The sequence below is a fragment of the Balaenoptera physalus genome (genome assembly GCF_965194825.1).
Source record: "Balaenoptera physalus genome assembly, chromosome: 5".
In the NCBI taxonomy this organism is placed as follows: Eukaryota; Metazoa; Chordata; class Mammalia; order Artiodactyla; family Balaenopteridae; genus Balaenoptera; species Balaenoptera physalus.
The window spans coordinates 36,579,766-36,599,514 of record NC_138884.1 but is presented as its reverse complement, the minus strand read 5'-3'; the positions used below and the strand labels follow the sequence as shown (position 1 = coordinate 36,599,514).

At 37.9% G+C, this 19,749-nt stretch overlaps 1 protein-coding gene across 17 annotated transcripts in view; it reads left to right on the top strand.

Annotated features, from left to right (window-relative positions):
- The window catches only part of SH3D19 (SH3 domain containing 19), a 191,167-nt gene that overhangs the window by 168,978 nt on the left and 2,440 nt on the right, over nucleotides 1-19,749 (top strand). For 13 of the 17 annotated variants that reach the window (XM_082463323.1, XM_082463310.1, XM_082463322.1 and 10 more), the window contains 5 exons: nucleotides 1,263-1,465; nucleotides 1,940-1,992; nucleotides 4,400-4,586; nucleotides 5,000-5,097; nucleotides 8,061-18,026. In XM_082463323.1, coding sequence (XP_082319449.1) covers nucleotides 1,263-1,465; nucleotides 1,940-1,992; nucleotides 4,400-4,586; nucleotides 5,000-5,097; nucleotides 8,061-8,177 — 658 coding nt within the window. In that variant the 3' untranslated portion in view covers nucleotides 8,178-18,026. Of the gene's footprint in view, nucleotides 1-718; nucleotides 1,077-1,262; nucleotides 1,466-1,939; nucleotides 1,993-4,399; nucleotides 4,587-4,999; nucleotides 5,098-8,060; nucleotides 18,027-19,749 lie in introns of those variants that run through there. The other 4 variants (XM_082463319.1, XR_014264075.1, XM_082463328.1 and 1 more) reach the window with 4 other exon arrangements.

Here is a 19,749-nt window from a genome sequence, read left to right as displayed (position 1 = left end):
TGAGAGGAACTAGAAGAAAGTAAAGGAAGGGTTAATTTGGGGGGGGGGGGTCTTCTTTATGTTTGAAGACCTATCCGTGAATTTATGTACCCTTTTCTGCATCACTGTAACTCCTTTGTGATTTAAAACATTGCCACAATGCAACTTTATATTCCAGTTAAATGAGCAAATTAATAGAATTCAGTACCTGCTGAAGACTGTAAACCTGTCTTTGAATAGGTCAGACATAAGAAGATATGCTCCCTGAGGACTTCAGAAAATAAATGCAAAGGTTATCACAAATAAGGAAACTTCTGATGCCACAATAGTTTAATTCTATTTCAGGTTCAGTTTTTCTGTGTCAGCAGGTTGAATTTAAAGTGGACTTTCATGGCTGTTGATCCATTGACCTGACTTAAATCAGACTTTGGTTGGAGCGAGTACCCACATTTTCTCTTCAGACAATTGCATCTCCTTAGTCATAGCTGTTGAAACTTCCTTTCCAAAGCCTCAAATCAAAGGTTTGGGATTCAGTCATGTCTTCTAGGGACACAATTTCATCTCTGTTTTTATCTTATTTTCAGTCAAAATTGTAGATCATTTAAGGATCGTTCTAATTCTCAGAAATGAAGCCTTTTTAAAGGAGATACAAAAATCATTTTTAAAACAACAGTGTAAGATATGAGATTAAATGTTATAAGATAATAAGCCGAGTTTCTGTTTTCTTCGAACCTTCTAGTTTTGAAGGCCATTCATCTATATACACAGCTCACTGATTCAGCATACATTGAGCATCTACCCTGCCCAGCTGGTGCCCATTGCATTTCTGCCATGGAAGTTTGATGTCTTGCCCTGAGATTCTCAGGGTTAACACTCCTAAACTCAGTGCATTTATGACTGAGAGGGTTCAGACTTGGCCCTGGATTACTGTGGTCCAAGGATACAAAGACAAGGAGACTGGGGAGATTCTGTCATGAAGAAAAGGTGATCAAAAGACGTGCAACATTAACCAACCACCAGCTGCTTATCTGGGATTCTGCCTGTACTTGTGACCTTGACTTTAGCCTTTCTGAGTGAATAGGTTCATATCTAAAAAAGTAAGGACTATCATTTAGAAATATAGCTTATTCTTTTTCATGGAAAATTTTAAACTATGCCTAGTATACCTTGTTCCAAAGTAAACACAGAATAAATATTTATTGAAAGACTAAATGAAGGTTTTAAGGCATTTTGAAAGTTAGTACTCTCTAGTTTAACCCACAAATGTGATTTTCTTTCTTCAGAGGCCCAAGATGTGTTGCTCGATTTGAGTATATTGGAGACCAGAAGGATGAGTTAAGTTTCTCAGAGGGAGAAATTATTATTCTTAAAGAGTATGTGAATGACGAGTGGGCAAGAGGAGAACTTCGAGAGAGATCTGGGATCTTCCCCCTTAACTTTGTGGAGCTCATTGAGGATCATCCCACCTCTGGTACAAATGTTTTAAGTGAGTACAGAGAATATGGTTTTTTATTATGTCCTATCCTAATTCAAATAAACCAGATAATAGGTTAATTCTTAAGTTGCATAATAATCCATATTGCCATATTTTTTAAGGTAGAAGGAAAAATGATTTTTAAATGGTAAACATCATTATTGGGATAGTCATTGTTGTGGCAGTCTCTCAAAGAGCTGGTTTTGGTGTTTTAGGTAATTAGTGGTGGCTTCATATTAGAAATGGCAGGAAAAAAAATCACTGAGTTTCAAACAGAAATGGCCTATAGAGTGTAACTAATGTGTATCCTCCTTCACCTTACAGTAAAGGAAACAAATCCGGAGAGGGTAGTGCCGGGCAAAGTTACGTAGCCAGTACATGAAGAGACTGATCTGGAATCCCAGACTTTTCACTCTCCCCCCACAGTTTTTCTCCAATACTATATGGTCTTTACATCTGAAGTTTTGACATTTTTTTAAAATACAGGCACAAAGGTACCACCGAAAACCAAAAAAGAAGATTCTGGTGCAAATTATCAGGTAGGCTGCTTGAATAGATGAATGTAGTGAAAGCCAAGTTTTATCTCTGGGAGGACTATTAAAATCATAATTATCAAAAGAAAATGTTATAAATCATTTTTTGTTTTTTTTTTTTAAATTTATTTATTTATTTATTTTTGGCTGCGTTGGGTCTTCGTTGCTGTGTGCGGGCTTTCTCTAGTTGCAGAGAGCAGGGGTTACTCTTCATTGTGGTGCGCGGGCTTCTCATTGTGGTGGCTTCTCTTGTTGTGGAGCATGGGCTCTAGGCACGCGGGCTTAGTAGTTGTGGCTCGCGGGCTCTAGAGTGCAGGCTCAGTACTTGTGGCCCACGGGCCTAGTTGCTCTGCATCATGTGGGATCTTCCCAGACCAGGGCTTGAACCCGTGTCCCCTGCATTGACAGGCGGACTCTTAACCACTGCGCCACCAGGGAAGCCCTGTAAGTCATTTTTTAATTCATGTAGCAAATATTTGAAGTAAATAGATGATTAATATCTTTATTGCATATAGAGCTCGTACAAATGAATTAGAAAGACATGCAAAGCCTGATAAAAAACAAGGAAAGAGATATTATTAGAATATTCATGAAAGAGATACTATAAGTGGCTGATATTAAAAAAGTATTTAACCTTATAGTAATCAAAGAAATGCCTTGTAAAGAGACAATAAAATACCATTTAACGTATCTAGTTAATGAAGATTCAATACAACTCAACAGTAAATAAGTAATTATAAGTATGTGAATGTTAAAACAGAGAAAGTACAGATTATTGTTATCATTGTTTTTATTTCTCACCCTAAGAAAAGGATGAAAAATGAGACAAGGTGTTAGTCACAAAGATGGTTATGGTGATGTTACTGTAACAAGAAAAAATTGGAAATAACCTAAATATGATCATTATCGGGAGAATGTTCTGAGGCCATTAAAAACTAGATTTGTAAAGTAAATGGCATGGGAGGAAAACATGTATTATAGGGAAATTGAATATATAGCATAAAAAGACTATGAGGAAATGTGTTTGTTACCATTCAGTTGCCCTTAGGTAGTGAGATTATAGGTGGTTGGGTGTTTTTCCCATTCTTCGTATATTTCCAAACTGCCAAATGTTTAGGAACATTTGTATTATTTTTATAATGGGAGAGAGAAAAAAATGGATTAAAATTTTTACACTGTATAACATGGCTTCAGAAGTGTTTAAACTGAATAGGAATGTGGGTGACTTCCATTGTTTTTTGTGACATATTTTAGAGGAGTGAGCCTGATGGGGTCATTGTTTGTCAAAATGTCAGTGGTAATTAGGCTGTGTGTCTCTCAATTCTTTCATCTTCCCCCCACTGATAAAGTCAAACAGGAAAGAAAGGGACTACAGTTCTCCAAAAGGAAATGTTCACATGGTTCCCTGTATTTCTTGGGAGTGACAAGTACCATTCTTTAGGGTTGGTTACCCAAGTACAGGAACAAGACGGTAGGGTTAGGGTTTTTTGTTTGTTTAATTTTTTGTTTTTCCTTCAAGCCATCAGTTGATGAGAACTTAAGATGTACCAGGCACTGTGCTAAGCATTCTACACGCATTACCTCCTTTGATCCCCAAAGCAACTCTAAGATGAAGCTGAGGCTCAGAATAGAGAAGCTTCCTGCCCAGTGTCAGCTAGGAGGTGGCAGAGCTGACTGGCGGGCTCCAAGCCTTTGCTCTTACTGTTACCCTTGCCTCTCTGCTTGGGCTTCTTGAACATAGGGCTCCCATCATGACTTGGCAGTGATGCCTCTTCGCAGGGCAGAACCTTCTTCTGATGTGTTTGCAGTAAAACCATTCCTGTTGGAGCATTCCATCCCACTAGCCCACCATATCTGGGTGATTGTCCTGCCAGCCTTGGCGCTAACTACGCCTCATAAAATTAAAAGTGTGAAGTAATGAAGTCCTGTGCCATGGAATCTGATAGCCTCTGAACCATGTAGAGACCTGGGAATTAACAGACTGCCCATTCTGATCCTTCCTAATTTAGATAAAGAAGAACCTCACTGAAAATTATATGCTTTGCCAGAATGTTTTCATAGTGTCATAAATACTATACACAAATATTGCAAGATTTTATCTAATTTTAGTGTTACTAATGTCATAGATAATAAATAGAAAAAATTTTTGCTTAAGCATTATATAGTCCTTGAAAGCAGAAAGTCACAAATTTTATCACATCTGTCATTTAGAATTCTATTTGAAGAAAAAAGTTATTGGAAACTTTTATTTCTGAAACTCAATAGTGACATAAGGTATTGAGTGATTTAAAGTGGCCTTCAGGCTTTGAAATCTTATGACCCCTTAGCTTTTTTTCCACCACTTTTTAAGCTTTGTAGAAATTAATCTCAAATAAAATCTCACATTTCTTACCGAACTTCTGATTTGTGACAGGAGAACAGTCTTTCTGCAGAATGGTGCGAAGCTCTTCACAGTTTCACAGCGGAGACCAGCGACGACTTGTCCTTCAAGAGGGGAGACCGGATCCTGATCATGGAACGTGTGGACCCCGACTGGTACAAGGGCAGACTGCGCGACAGGGAGGGCATCTTCCCCGCAGTCTTCGTGCGGCCCTGCCCAGGTGCGACAGCTGCAAGGAAGGCTCTTACCCTCTAAGGGGAGCGCGAGACCTTTGAAATGATACATATTCCGTTTCCCTCTGGCCATGTTCAATTTAAGTTGTTTGCCTACTTTTGCAAGTTGATTCATAAAGTTATGCAAACTTTCTTCATATAATTTGTTGAAGTTATGGGGAAAAGAGATTAAAAAATGCCTTCAATTAATAATGGCTAATTTTGTCTCCTAAATATTAATATATTTTGTATAATGTTTTTCCTGCTAAGACAGCATCCTTCATCTTTTTGCAAGTTAAGTGAATTCAAAGTTAATTGAAAGTATTATGTCCTGGGAATGACAAGGGGGTTTCTTAAAATGTTCAACTTGTGTTTTAGTCCAATGTCTTTGTATATATTTGAATTTTTGGTGTCTTCACAGCTGAGGCTAAAAGTATGGCTGCTTTAGCACTGAAGGGAAGGAAGGCCAAAGCCTTGTATGATTTCCATGGGGAGAATGAAGATGAGCTTTCCTTCAAGGTCAGAATGTGTATCTTTTTGTAATTGCATTAAGCAGCTATAAATTTTGAAATGTCTTCCACTGAAGGGTGGAACATTTGGGTGGAGTATTGATCATTAGTCAAGAATGAACAGATCTCAGACCCTCATTCTAAAGGATGAGATTAGAGAAAGTGAACAGGGCAAATGTAAATTATCAGCAAGGCATTTAAAGAAAGCCTTATTGATATCTATAGCACCACAATCACCTACCAAATTCCTTATTCCTTGGCCTTATAACATGTGATCTCACTAATGTTGGAGGTTTCGTTGGTAGCCCTAGTAAAGGATGATCCTCTACATGGCCCTTGCAGCCTGCTACTGTCATGTCTTTGAAACCAGTGGAGAAATCAGGTGGCACCTACTACAGCTGGCCTCTGCAGCAGTGCCTCATAAGACACCGGAGTCTTGTCCACAAAGACACTGACTAGACGTTAGGGAAATGATCCCAAAAGCTTAAGGTACTTTGCAGAAGTTTTTTTTTAGAAGCCTAAAATCTAATCTTAATCTTACTTCATCAAAGAAGTACCTTTTATTTTTTTAAAGTAAAAAGAATACTTCCATGATCCTGTTTCCGCAGTCCACAGTTCGACCATGGTCAGAGGAAAGCACCCAGGGTAGTACTTTGGGATTGGGCCAGAGGAAGGAGGGTGGCTTTAGTAAGTCATTGCTGTCAGAAGAGCCTGTGTCAGACAGTGGGAAATTCTCCATCATCGGAGATACTCAGAGGCAGGGATGCCATAGAAGGAATTAAAGTATCCAGGAGTGATTGGACAAGATGAGACTTAAGACAGTGGGTACCCAAACAAGGTTTTCACCTGTCTACAACAAAATGAGGAAAACCGTGATATTGGGTATGTGCAGGCTTTAGGGGAGCCATGGAGAAGGGGAGGCATGCCTAGATATATAAGGTTGCTAACTTTTCTATTTTGTGATGGAGTTTTACTTTATTCTGAGAATTTCTTCTTTTTCATATTAAAATGTCATTTCTATTATAAAATATTATTAGTAAATGATATAGATTTCTTATGCAAAATTATAATTGGTAACCCTATTTCAGTTTCTTTTTTTTTTTTTAATTTATTGGTCCATAAAATCCAAATGTTTGGAAACTGTTGCCCCAGTCCTTTTCAATCTTGAGAGTCAGTGGCTCAAAATTAATTCCTTTTATCGTTACATAAAATGTTACTGCAAGTGAACACTCTGGATTCAGACTTTTTGGATATTATTTTGGCCTTCATTTAGGTTATGTCAATGTAACAGAATTCACAGTATCATCCAGAAAATAGGTTGTCTTCATTTTACAAATGCCTGGCTGTAAGCAAGATAGTTCTAGAGTTTTTTAGTTAAGGGATTCTGCACCACTTTCAGAGTTGTTGATCATTAATATTTTATTAAATATCCACAGAATATTAGTAAATAAAACTTTTTTTAAATTGTCCTAGCCCTCAGAAAACTGACATAGTATGTATGTATGGACCAGAGCTAAGAAAATTTGTTTTAGTCAGTGATTATATTATAGTTTAGGAAGTGGAAGGAACTTACTTATAACAGAAACGTTGAATGCCAGAATTTTTACAGATTTTAGCAAGGTAAATTAATGACATGGGATAGTCAGCATTTTCCCTTAAGACAGGCCTTAAATCAAACCAGTTTTCCAAAGGGCAATGTCCTAGGGCTACAAATAAATCCATTTAGCCTGATAAAGATCTTCGACCATTATAGAATCCTAAACCCAGATTCTAAGCAACAGTTAGAAACCATAAAGAACAAAATAGTTTCAGGAGATAACAGATGAAGACATAATTTTTGAAACTGAGGAATTATAATTCATACACGAATAAGATACACAACCCCTTTGACTAACCTGATGAGGATAAATCATGTGCTGAGTCAGGGTGAAGCTCTTTAAGACAGGAAAGAATGCAAATTTGATATTGAGGCCGTGGAGGAATGGAATAAACCAAATGGTAGAGGAGAATACCATTATGTGGAAGAATAAATATAGAGTACAAAGTGCTCAGGATGTTAAGAAAAAGCAATTGTAGTAAAAACCTTTCTAAGTAAAAAGGTCTACTGTAAAATGTGGTGACCTCATGCCTAATAGTTAGCAATACAGGCCCTGGAATCACACTAAATTTGAATCCTGTCTCTACCACTAACTAGACATGCGACACTGAGCAAGTCACGTAATCTGACCTTCAGTTTCCTTTTCTTTAAAATAAGGAAATCTATAAAAATATTTCTCAAAAATGGGGATAATAATAGTACCCACTTCTAGGACTGCGTTGTTGTTTAAATGAATTAATTTCCACTATTCTTAGTTTGTTAAAAAATAAAAATAAAATAAATGAGTTAATTCCCATGAAGTACATAGAAAAGGACAAGGCATACAGTAAACATATGGCTCGCTCTCTCATCTTCAGATCTTTGCTTAAGTGTCACCTGGCTGCCCTAATGAGATGGCAGCCCACACTTTCTGTTCTCCTCTGCTGGCTTACTCATCTCCCAACTCTAGAATAAGGTCTTTACTCTTCGCTGTATCCATAGTGCCCAGAATAGTGTCTGACACATAGTGGGTACTCAATAAATAACTGTTAGATGGGGAAAAAAATTTTATATACATGATAGCTGGTATTTTTATTTATTAAAGAAGAATTTTAGATTAAGAGTGGTGAATTTGGGGGGCACAAAATACCACCAGGAAAATAAAAGTGCAACAAGGGTGACAATGGCAAAGGAATGCGCTCTGAGGAAAAGAGCATACAAGCTAATGGCATCATTAGGGTTAGGTCATCTTTGTGGTACATCGTTTAATCCTCTCGGCAAATCAAGATAAATGAGTTATATAAAGAGGAGATGTACATGCCTCTCCAGGTGGGCTGCTTACCATGCTTACCCTCAATAGAAACTAATAATTATTTTCAATTCCTGTCTTCTTTCAGGCTGGAGACATAATAACAGAGCTGGAATCTGTAGATGATGACTGGATGAGTGGAGAATTGAGGGGAAAATCTGGAATATTTCCCAAAACCTACATTCAATTTTTACAAGTCGGCTAAAGGTGAAAGCTTGACTGTGTTCCTTGGCACAAGAACTCACTTGAACTATCACTTTGACTATCAGATATGTTTTTGCACTATTTTTTTAAACTGAAAGAAATATCTATGCTGTACATGGTATACTAGAATTTTCTGAAAGCAGAAAACATCTGATTTTGTAGTTAGCTTTCATTCACAGTAGAAACGTGCGCACGGAAACCCATGAGCACATTTCTACCAAGGAAGACATCAGGCAGGATTAGCAAGGCAGGCAGACCCTTCCCCGGGGAAAGCGTCTGGTGACAGGGCAGCATGAGTACACTTACAAGCAGAAGTTGCACTTGGACCTCTGTGTTCATTAGCACAAGTAAATTAACCGTGCTTCCTCATTTTCTACTTCAGTTTTAAAAGAGGACATTTGTTATTCTACATGCTGTAACTATCAGGCCATGGTTGGTAACCTAAATTTCATTATTGATATTCAAATTAATTCTAACAGCTTGAGCGCATTATCCTTATTACTGGAGCAAAGCCTTGCTCCAGGAGAGGGTAGTTCATTGACTAGTGGGAGCCTTTGTGAGCACATGGTGAATCAGCTCACAGTCACCACACGCTCCTGTGGTAGCAAGTGTTCCCCCTTTGTCCCAGTGTTTGAAAGGGGTTGAAATTTGATGTACCTTAGTCAAAAGAACCAAAACCATCCTGAAATGCCTTGCTAATACAACTAACCCGTCCACATACCTACAGTAATTAATTTCTTTCCTCTGTGTATACTTTATGTTAACAGGGTTATTATAAGCACATTTTCTGAATCTGCAATCATTCTTTTGACAATTACTGGTACCCAAAGAAAAATTCATTTTCTTTGAGTTACCCCAGTAATATATAAAACTATGTCTTGTTATAGTGGTACATTATGAATCACATATATCTCAGAATACAGAGCAACTGTTAAGATGGAAAACAATGCCAAACCCCCAGCTCATTCTTCCAAATATAATCAGAGCGAAAAATAATTTGAGAATCTGAAGGCTGATACTTTTGGGGTTGTTTTCTCTTTTCTCCAGCTCTTCCCTGCACAGTTATTAGAGTAAATAAGAAACCACTTTCCTGCTATCCATTGTTATGCATTCCAGGCTTAAGATAAAAGTGGTTCCTTGCAACACTGAATCAATTACAGTTTATGGGCTAAAGCCAAATAGGTCGAAGACAATCTTCCGAACAGATCAATGGAATAGAATTTCATTGGAAATGTAAAACACTTTCCCAACTATATTCATAACTTTCTTCTATTTTTGAGAAGAGTTTCATATGCTTGGCCACTTTTTAGCTTTTGATTTTGTTTCCACTGTCTGAAAAGTTAGTTAGGCAGTAAGTGGTGAAACCATCATGTGAACACCACGTGGGGTTCTGTAAGGGAGGAGATATTTACTCTGTCTTTGATTGAAGTTCATTTCCCGGTATATGGTTAAAATTGATTTTGGAATATGGGAGCTGTTTGTTCTACATATTTTGGTGTTTTGGGTAAAGAGGACTATATAAAGAAAACTGGTCAAATTTCACTCAAGTTATTTCATAAGAAATGGATGGCTTAAAGCATATTATCCCAACTAAATTCCTATTTGCAGCAAGCTTGTACAACAGCAGGAAAGTGAGAAGTGGGGGGTAGTGTCTGGGATAGGACATGAGGTATATTTCTTTGCCTGTGTAATTTTAACATCTTATATCAAAGATCATGAAAACCTAGCTTTATTGGAAAAAAATATTCCTTTTAAATTTTGGCCTCTGTCAGCAGAATGATAAGTGCAATAGTTGTAAATCTACTTGACACTATAATAAACCGAACTGAACTTTTCAAAGTCCTTTTCTCATACATATTAGACTGAGGTTTTTGAGAATGGAGTTGGTATCTTATCTTTATATCTCCAGCCCTTTGCACCATATAGGCTCAATAGAGGTTTTTTGGTTGGTTGATTGGTTGGCTGGCTGGCTGGATGGATGGATGGATAACTTTCACATAACAGCGATACTATCGTGGATCCAATATGCTCCAATATCTTTCCTCTTTATTGACAAAAATCTTTATTGAAACAAAATTTGCAGTTTTATATCTTCCACTCCATCATGCTACATTTTTTGCTTGCCATTTATTACCTACTCAACTGACAAGTAAAAATGTAGCATGGTGTAGGTTTTTCATAGGTACTTTTTTTTTTAATTTATTTATTTATTTTATTTTTGGCTGTGTTGGGTCTTCATTGCTGTGCGCGGGCTTTCTCTAGTTCCGGCGAGCAGCGGCTACTCTTCGTTGTGGTGCACGGGCTTCTCAATGCGGTGGCTTCTCTTGTTGCAGAGCACGGGCTCTAGGTGCACGGGCTTCAGTAGTTGTGGCTTGTGGGCTCCAGAGCGCAGGCTCAGTAGTTGTGGTGCACGGGCTTAGTTGCTCTGCAGCATGTGGGATCTTCCTGGACCAGGGATCAAACCCGTGTCCCCTGCATTGGCAGGCAGATTCTTAACCACTGCACCACCAGGGAAGCCCCTTCACAGGTACTTTCTTATTCTGTATATTGACTGAACATGATTTTTATACTCAGTGAATTTCATAGTGAAGATATAGAAATGTATTCTTGTTCCTTTCAGGAATTTTAGGTGAAAACCTCATATTGTTCATCCAATCCTCCTCAAACTAGAATCTCCAAATCCTTTTTCTTTGGTGGGTTAAAACTAGAGAAGTCATTTAATATATTATTCTTACCCTTTTGAACACTAAAAGACAGCAGATTTCTTTAAAAGATGCCCTTGCTTATATGGCTGTCATTTGTGCTTATGGAAATCACAGGTTTTTAATACAGTCTGAAACATTCATAATGAAAAAAAATCAGTATATTTATCAAAATTTTAGAAATGGCATTTGAAAAAAACAAAATGTATTTTTCTATAGGGTTTGTTATATATCAGTACTCTTAACAATAATTGTTTACAGTTTTTGTTCAGCTTCTTAAGCTTAGATAAATATACGTAGAGAAATAGTGATGATATAGGCTAATTATAAGGGGATATTTGGTATAATCAATGGTTTATTCTTTTTAATTAATGTCAGATGTACATGGACCATATGATTCATAATTCAGTGCCATTTTGAATGCCATTTTGAATGCCATTCTAAACGAATGCTTAACAGTGAATTTTTTAGAACTAAATAGGAAATAATTTTCTAACCTACTTTTTATTTCACTGTAGTTACAGAGGGGGGAAATACAAAGCCTAACTCAGAACAACACCACCATCTAGGGGCCTTTCACCTAATTGCAATCTCATCCTGTTAAACCACAAGAAAAGTCTGAGAATCAGAGCTCAACCTGCAGAGGTTAAATGATTTGCCTAAGGTCATAAAGGTATGGCAAAGCCTAAAGCAAAACCTAGCTCTACTGATTGTCGACTCAGTACTTTTTATATTTGTTTTGCTAAAGTGATACATTTCTCTTTAACAGTTAAACAAGTAGAATTGATATGTTTTATTGTAAAAAGTTATAACTTCTCAAATATAATAGTTATGATTAGAATGAATTGCAGAGAACAAAGCCTTGAATTTATTCCTTTCAAGAAGAAAAGAAGGGGCTTCCCTGGTGGCGCAGTGGTTAAGAATCTGCCTGCCAATGCAGGGGACATGGGTTCAAGCCCTGGTCTGGGAAGATCCCACACGCCGCAGAGCAATTAAGCCTGTGCACCACAACTACTGAGCCTGCAAGCCTAGAGCCCATGCTCCACAAGAGAAGCCACCGCAATGAGAAACCCACGCACCGCAACAAAGAGTAGCCGCCACTCACTGCAACTAGAGAAAGCCCGTGTGCGGCAACAAAGACCCAACACAGCCAAAAATATATTTAAAAAAAAAAAAAAGTCATTTTAAAAAAAGAAGAAGATCCGTGCTTGGCTTCTCAGTTTTATATAGGCAGTTCATACTGATGTTACCTAGGAACTCAAACATGGACTGATCCATTCATGGGGATTCCTTTTTTAGTTTAATAGGAAATATTTGAATGCTTGGAACATGAGATCTTGAAAAGATCTGTGTCTGTAGAGCTGTGCTCTTGGCAACAGCAAAGCAATCTTAAACTAAGGTTTTCATACACATGTAGCACAAAACATTATTTTAGTATTTTGGAGTCTAAGAGATCAGCTCAACTACTTACACCAATAAATTTATATTTCAGAGTCTGGGACACATTTTGGATTTTTAAAGGAATCTTAATTGTATGTAAACCATGGATTGTTTATTTATCTACAAATACTACAAATTAGGCAATAACTCAATGAAACTTTTTTCAGGCAAAGGAATGATTCAAATTCATTATTCAGAAAGGAGAATTACCTGCCAGTTATCTGTCCTCTTTTAACAGGAATTGACTGACAATGTTAATACCAAAATGTTGGCCCACATTTAGTTCTTCTTTACAGTTAAAATAAAGAAACAACTACATTTATCTCTCCAATCATATCCAGGTTTTTAATAGATGATAGAGCTCAGACTCAGAGGATCACTGAGGCCCACCACATTGTTTCTCAGGCCCCCACGTGGCCAACAGCTTTAGAGCAGAGTTGTTAATTCAAAAGAGCCTCAGAGCATGTGGCTAACTCTTCAGTGCAGTACTATGCCTAAGATTATGCTAGGGAAACAGTGGTGTCTTCTCTTTAGACATATAAAACATCAAAGCTTTTAAAAAAATAGATGTGGTGATGAATAAAGTATCCGATTATTCTGTACGTACAGAGCACTCTAGGGAAGATGAATGCGGGGGAGCAGGCAGAGGCCTGCATCTTTGCTGGCCAGAGGGGCCTGGCTGGGCTATGAAAAAGCCTAGTTGTCCACTGCAATGAGGGAACTGGGGGCAAGGTCAGAGAGCAACAGAAAATAGGGCACCAAGACACTGTGCATCTTTAAGACTAACTACCAAGTGGGACGACTGCCCCTCTGCATGTGTGTCAGGCTATCCCTGCTGGACGGGAATGGGTGGCCTCTATGTCATGTGCCACTTGAGAGACTACACATTCACAAACAGCTGCTGAGCGGACTCCTCGCACCGATGTTCCCCACAAAGCCAGGACCCACATCACTCAAGCTGGTGCTCAGCCGCAGAAAGTAAGCTTTTTTTCTTTCGTATTTAGCAATGAGGACTGCTACCATCAGGCCTGAACTTGCCTCCTCCCACAGACACACCAAAATTACAGCTACTTACAGAGCAGCTATCTATGCAGACAACCTAAAGACTAGCAGAAAAGATTTTCCACAACTAAAGACATAAAGAAGGAATCCAACAAGATGGGTATGAGCGGTGCAGACTCAGTATAGTCAGGACCCACACCCCGGGCTGATGACCCACAAACAGGAGGAATATCACAATCACAGGCCGGAAGGGAGTGGCACGATATATTCAAAGTGATGAAAAGAAAACCCCTACAACCAAGCATGCTCTACCGAGCAAGGTTCTCATTCACATTTGAAAGGGAGAGAAAGTTTTACAGACAAGCAAAAGCCAAAAGAGTTCAGCACAACTAAACCAGCTTTACAAGAAATGTTAAAGGGACTTCTCTAAGTAGAAAAGGCTAAAACTAGAAAATGAAAATTATGAAGGGAAAAATCTCATCAGTAAAGGCAAAACAGTGAAGGTAGTAGATCAACACTTACAAAGCTAGTAGAAAGATTAAAAGACAAAAGTAGAAAGATCATCTATATCCACAATAAGTAGTTATGGATACACAAAACAAAAATAAGTAAAATATGACATCAAAAACATTAAATGTGGTGGGGAGTAAAAATGTAGGGTGGTTAGAATGTGTTCAAACATAAGAGATCATAAATTTATGCACACACATACACAACTCATGGTAACCACAAACGAAAAACCTAAAATAGATACACATACACAAAAGAGAAAGGAATCCAAACATAACAGTAAATACAGTCATCAAATCACAACTGAAGAGAGCAAAACAACAAGGAACAAAAAAGAACTACAAAAACAACCCCAAAACAATTAACAGAATGGCAGTAAGTACATATCTTATCAATAATTACATTAAATGTAAGTGAACTAAATGTTCCAACCAAGAGACAGAGTGGCTGATTAGATTTTTTAAAACTCAAAAAAACAAAACACATATATATGCTGCCTACAAGAGACTCACTTCAGGGACTTCCCTGCTTAGGGCTCTGCGCTTCCACTGCAGGGGGCACAGGTTTGATCCCTGGTCAGGAACTAAGATCCTGCATACTGCGTGGCACAGCCAAAAGAACAGACTCACTTCATGTCTAAAGACACACAGACTGAAAGTGAAGGGATGAAAAAAGATTCTGTGCAAATGAAAAGGAAAAGAAAGCTGGGGGAACAATACTTACATCAGACAAAATAGACTTCAAAACAAAGACTGTAACAAGAGACAAAGAAGGGCAGTATGTAATGATAAAGGGGTCAATCTGGGTACTTCCCTGGTGGTGAAGTGCTTAAGAATCTGCCTGCCAATGCAGGGGACATGGGTTCAAGCCCTGGTGTGGGAAGATCCCACATGCCACGGAGCAACTAAGCCTGTGTGCCACAACGACTGAGCCTGCGCTCTAGAGCCTGCGAGCCACAACTACTGAGCCCACATGCTGCAACTACTGAAGCCCACGTGCCTGGAGCCTGTGCTCCACAACAAGAGAAGCCACCACAATGAGAAGCCCGCTCACCGCAACAAAGAGTAGCCCCCACTGGACGCAACCAGTGAAAACCCGCGCACAGCAACAAAGACCCAACGCAGCCAAAAATAAATAAATTAATTAATTTAAAAAAAAAAAGGGGGTCAATCCAACAAGAAAATATAACAATTGTAAATATATATGCATCCAACATAGGAGCACCTAAATACATAACACAAATATTAACATACAGGGAGAAACTAACAGTAATACAATAATAGTAGGGGACTTTAATACCCCACTTATATCAATGGGCAGATCATCCAGACAGAAAATCAATAAAGGCAACACTGACCTTAAATGACACATAAGACCAGATGGAATTAATAGATATCTACAAAACATTTCGTCCAAAAAGAATTCTCTTCACCTGACATGGAATATTCTCCAGGATAGGCCACAAAACAAGTCTCAATAAATTTATGAAAACGGAAATAATACCAAGCACCTTTTCTGACCACAAAGGTATGAGACTAGAAATCAACTGCAAGAAAAAAACTGCAAAAAAACACAAACACGTGCAGACTAAACAACATACTACTAAACAACTGAAGAAATCAAAGAGGAAATAAAAAAATACCTGGAGACAAATAAAAATGGAAACACAATCCAAGACCTATGGGGTACAGCAAAAGCAGTTCTAAGAGAGATATTTATAGCAATACAAGCCTACCACAGGAAACAAGAAAAACCTCAAATAAACAACCTAACCTTATACCTAAAGGAACTAGGAAAAGAAGAACAAAAAAACCCAAAAGTTAATGGAAGGAAAGAAATCATCAAGGTAAGAGTGGAAGCAAATGAAATAGAGAGTTAAAAAACAATAAAACTAAGTGCTGATTCTTTGAAAAGAACAGAAATACAAAGGATCATAAGATACTACTACATCAATTACATGCCACTAAAATGGACAACCTAGAAGAAATGGATAAATTCCTAGAAACATACAAGCTCCCAAGAATGAATCAGGAAGAAATAGAAAATATGAACAGGGGCTTCCCTGGTGGTGCAGTGGTTGAGAATCTGCCTGTCAATGCAGGGGACACGGGTTCGAGCCCTGGTCTGGGAAGATCCCACATGCCACGGAGCAACTAGGCCCGTGAGCCACAATTACCGAGCCTGCGCATCTGGAGCCTGTGCTCCGCAACAAGAGAGGCCGCGATAATGAGAGGCCTGGGCACCGCGATGAAGAGTGGTCCCCACTTGCCACAACTAGAGAAAGCCCTTGCACAGAAACGAAGACCCAACACAGCCATAAATAATTAAATAAATAAATAAAAAATTTTTTTAAAAAAAGAAAATATGAACAGACCAATTACCAGTAATGAAATTGAATCAGTAATTAAAAAAAAAAAAAAAACTCCCAACAAAACAAGTCCAGGACCAGATGGCTTTACAGGTTAATTCTACCAAACATTTAAAGAAGAGTTAACGCCTAACCTTCTCAAAGTATTCCAAAAAGTTGAAGAGGAAAGAATGGTTCTGAACTCATTCTATGAGGCCAGCACCACCTGGATACCAAAACCAAAGACACAACAAAAAAAGAAAATTACAGGCCAATATCATAGATGCAAAAATCCTCAACAAAAGATTAGCAAACCAAATTTAACAACACATTAAAAGGATCATATACCATGATCAAGTGGGATTTATCCCACAAATCAGTCAATGTGATACACATTAACAAATTGAAGAATAAAAATCATGATAATCTCAATAGATGCAAAAAAAGCTTTTAACAAAACCCAACATCCATTTATGATAAACACTGTCCACAAAGTGGGTATAGAGGGAATGTACCCCAACATAATATAGGCCATCTATGACAAACTGACAGCCAACATCATACTCAAAGGTGAAAAACTGAAAGCATTTCCTCTAAGATCAGGAATAAGACAAGGAGGCCCACTCTCACCACTTTTATTCAACATAGTATTGAAAATCCCAGCCACAGCAATCAGACCAAAAGAAAAAAGAAAAAAGAAAGAAAAACCCAACTTAGAAAGGAAAAAGTAAAACTGTTTGCAGGTGACATGATTCTATATGGAAAATCATAAAGATGCAACCAAAAATGTGTTAGAACTAAGAAATAAATTCAGTAAAGTTGCAAGATACAAAATTAATATACAGAAATCTGTTGCATTTCTATACATGAATAATGAACTACCAGAAAGAGAAATAAGAAAACAATCCCATTTACAATTATATCAAAAGAAATAAATTACCTAGGAATAAATCTAACCAAAGAAGTAAAAGACTTATACTCTGAAAACTATAAGACACTGATGAAAGAAAATGACAACACAAACAAATTGAAAGATACACCATGCTCATGGATTGGAAGAATTCATATTGTTAAAATGACCATACAACCCAAGACAATCTACAGATTCAGTGCAATCCCTATCAAAATACCAAAGGCATTTTTCACAGAGCTAGAACAAATAATTCTAAAATCTGTATGGAAACACAAAAGACCCTGAATAGTCAAAGCAATCTAGAGAAAGGACAAAGCTGGAGGTATCACACTCCCTGATTTCAAACTAATTACAAAGCTACAGTCATTCAAAACAGTATGGTACTGGCACAAAAACAGACACATAGATCAATGGAACAGAATAGAGAGCCCAGAAATAAACCCACACTTAAATGGGCAATTAATCTATGACAAAGGAGGCAAGAATATACAATGGGGAAAAGACAGCCTCTTCAATAATAGTGTCGGGAAATCTGGACAGCTACATGCAAAAGAATCAAACTGGACTACTTCCCCACACCATATACAAAAATAAATTCAAAATGGATTAAAGACCTAAATATAAGACCTGAAACCATAAAAGTCCTCTTAGAAGAAAACATAGGCAGTATGCTCTTTGACATTGGTCTTAGCAATATTTTTTTGGATCTATCTTCTCAGGCAAGGGAAATGAAGGCCAAAATAAACAAATGGGACAACATCAAACTAAAAAGCTTTTGCACAGCAGAGGAAATCATCAACAAAACAAAAAGCCAGCCTACTGAATGGGAAAGTATATTTGCAAACAATATATTCAATAAGGGGTTAATATCCAAAATATACACAGAACTCATACAACTCAACATTAAAAAAAAAAAAAAAGCCAATTTTTAAATGGGCAGAGGATCTGAATAGACATTTTTCCAAAGAAGACATACAGATGGCCAACAGACACATGAAAAAATGCTTAACATCACTGTCAGGGAAATGCATATCAAAACCACACTTCACACCTGTCAGAATGGCTATCATCAAAAAAGACAACAAATAACAAGTATCTGGGATATGGAGAAAAGGAAACCCTCATGCATTGCTAGTGGGATTGTCAATTGGTGCAGTGACTATGAAAACAGTATGAAGTTTCCTCAAAAAACTGAAGACAGAACTAGCATATGATCCAGCAATTTCACTTCTGGGTATTTACTAATTTGAAAAGATATATGCACCAGTGTTCACTGCAGCATTTTTACAATAGGTGAATGGATAAAGATGTGGTATATACATACAATGGAATATTACTTAGACATCAAAAATATCTTGCTATTTGTGACAACATGGATGGATTTAGAGGGTATTATGCTAAGTGAAATAAGCAGACAGAGACAAATATATGATCTCACTTGTAAGTGTAATCTAAGAAACAAACAACAAAAAGACTTAGATACAGAGAACAAACTAGTTTTCTGTGGTTGCCGGGGAGGGGGGAGCAGAATAGGTGAAGGGGACTAAGGGGTACAAACCTCCAGTTATAAAGTAAATAAGCCATGAGGATATAATATACAGCATAAGGAATATGGTCAATATTGTAATAACTTTCAGAATAGTTTCGTAACTTATTGTGGTGATTGTTTCATAATATATGCAAATGTCAAATCACTATGTAATGCTCCTGAAACTAGCATATCAACTATATTTCAATTGTTTTAAAAAAGCATGTGATCAGCCAGATTGAATCAAGATTGTGTTGTTCTGTGTTTGTACATTTGTACTTGTTTGCATTTGGAAGCTGCTGTTGATGGCACCAGGCACAGCAGAATAGTTCAGGACCAACCATGTCTATATGAATTTTCCTGTTTACGTAGCACATGGACAGAAATGACAAGTCAGTAGCAAGTCAGACTGTTAGCTGCAACTGCCACTTGATTCAGGTAGCAGTTTTGGATGAAAAGTAGTGGTTCCCAACTGGGGGAAATTTTGCCCCATGGGGGACATTTGGCAATGTCTGAAAACATTTTTGTCACAACTTGGGGAAAGGCGCTACTGGCATCTAGTGGGTAGAGGCCAGTGATACTGTGAAACGTCCCACAATGCACAGGACAGTCCCTCACAACTACAAATTATCCAGCCTAAATACCAATAGGTCCAAGGTTGAGAACTGATGACCTAGGGGTCAAAGAGTGCATTAATTGTTCCCCTTCCCTGGGATCTAAGTTGTTTTCTTCCCAGGTGCCATGGTTGTTGTCTTCCCTCCACTGCCACAAAATCTGTACCTATAATTTCATATTTTCTCCAGTTATCCCTACTTTGACCTAGACCTTCTGTCCTGATTATCATCCAGGAGGCAGCCAAGATGAGATGATCCTTTTTGGGGGATTGCCATATTCTGTGACCCAGTCAGGTATGTAGTACCGGAGGTGAGGGTGATAGAGTCAAAAACCTTTTTAAAGCTCAACCGTGCTAGATATCCGTGGATGGTAGGCAGCTGTGAAATAGCCATCAAATACTCTATTGGCTCATTGCCAGGTGGCCTTTGTAACATAAAGCACTGCATTGCTAGATTGCAAGTGGTCCAAAAAACTAAGAACATGACACATATGACATATTAGCTTGAAGGGCTGCAA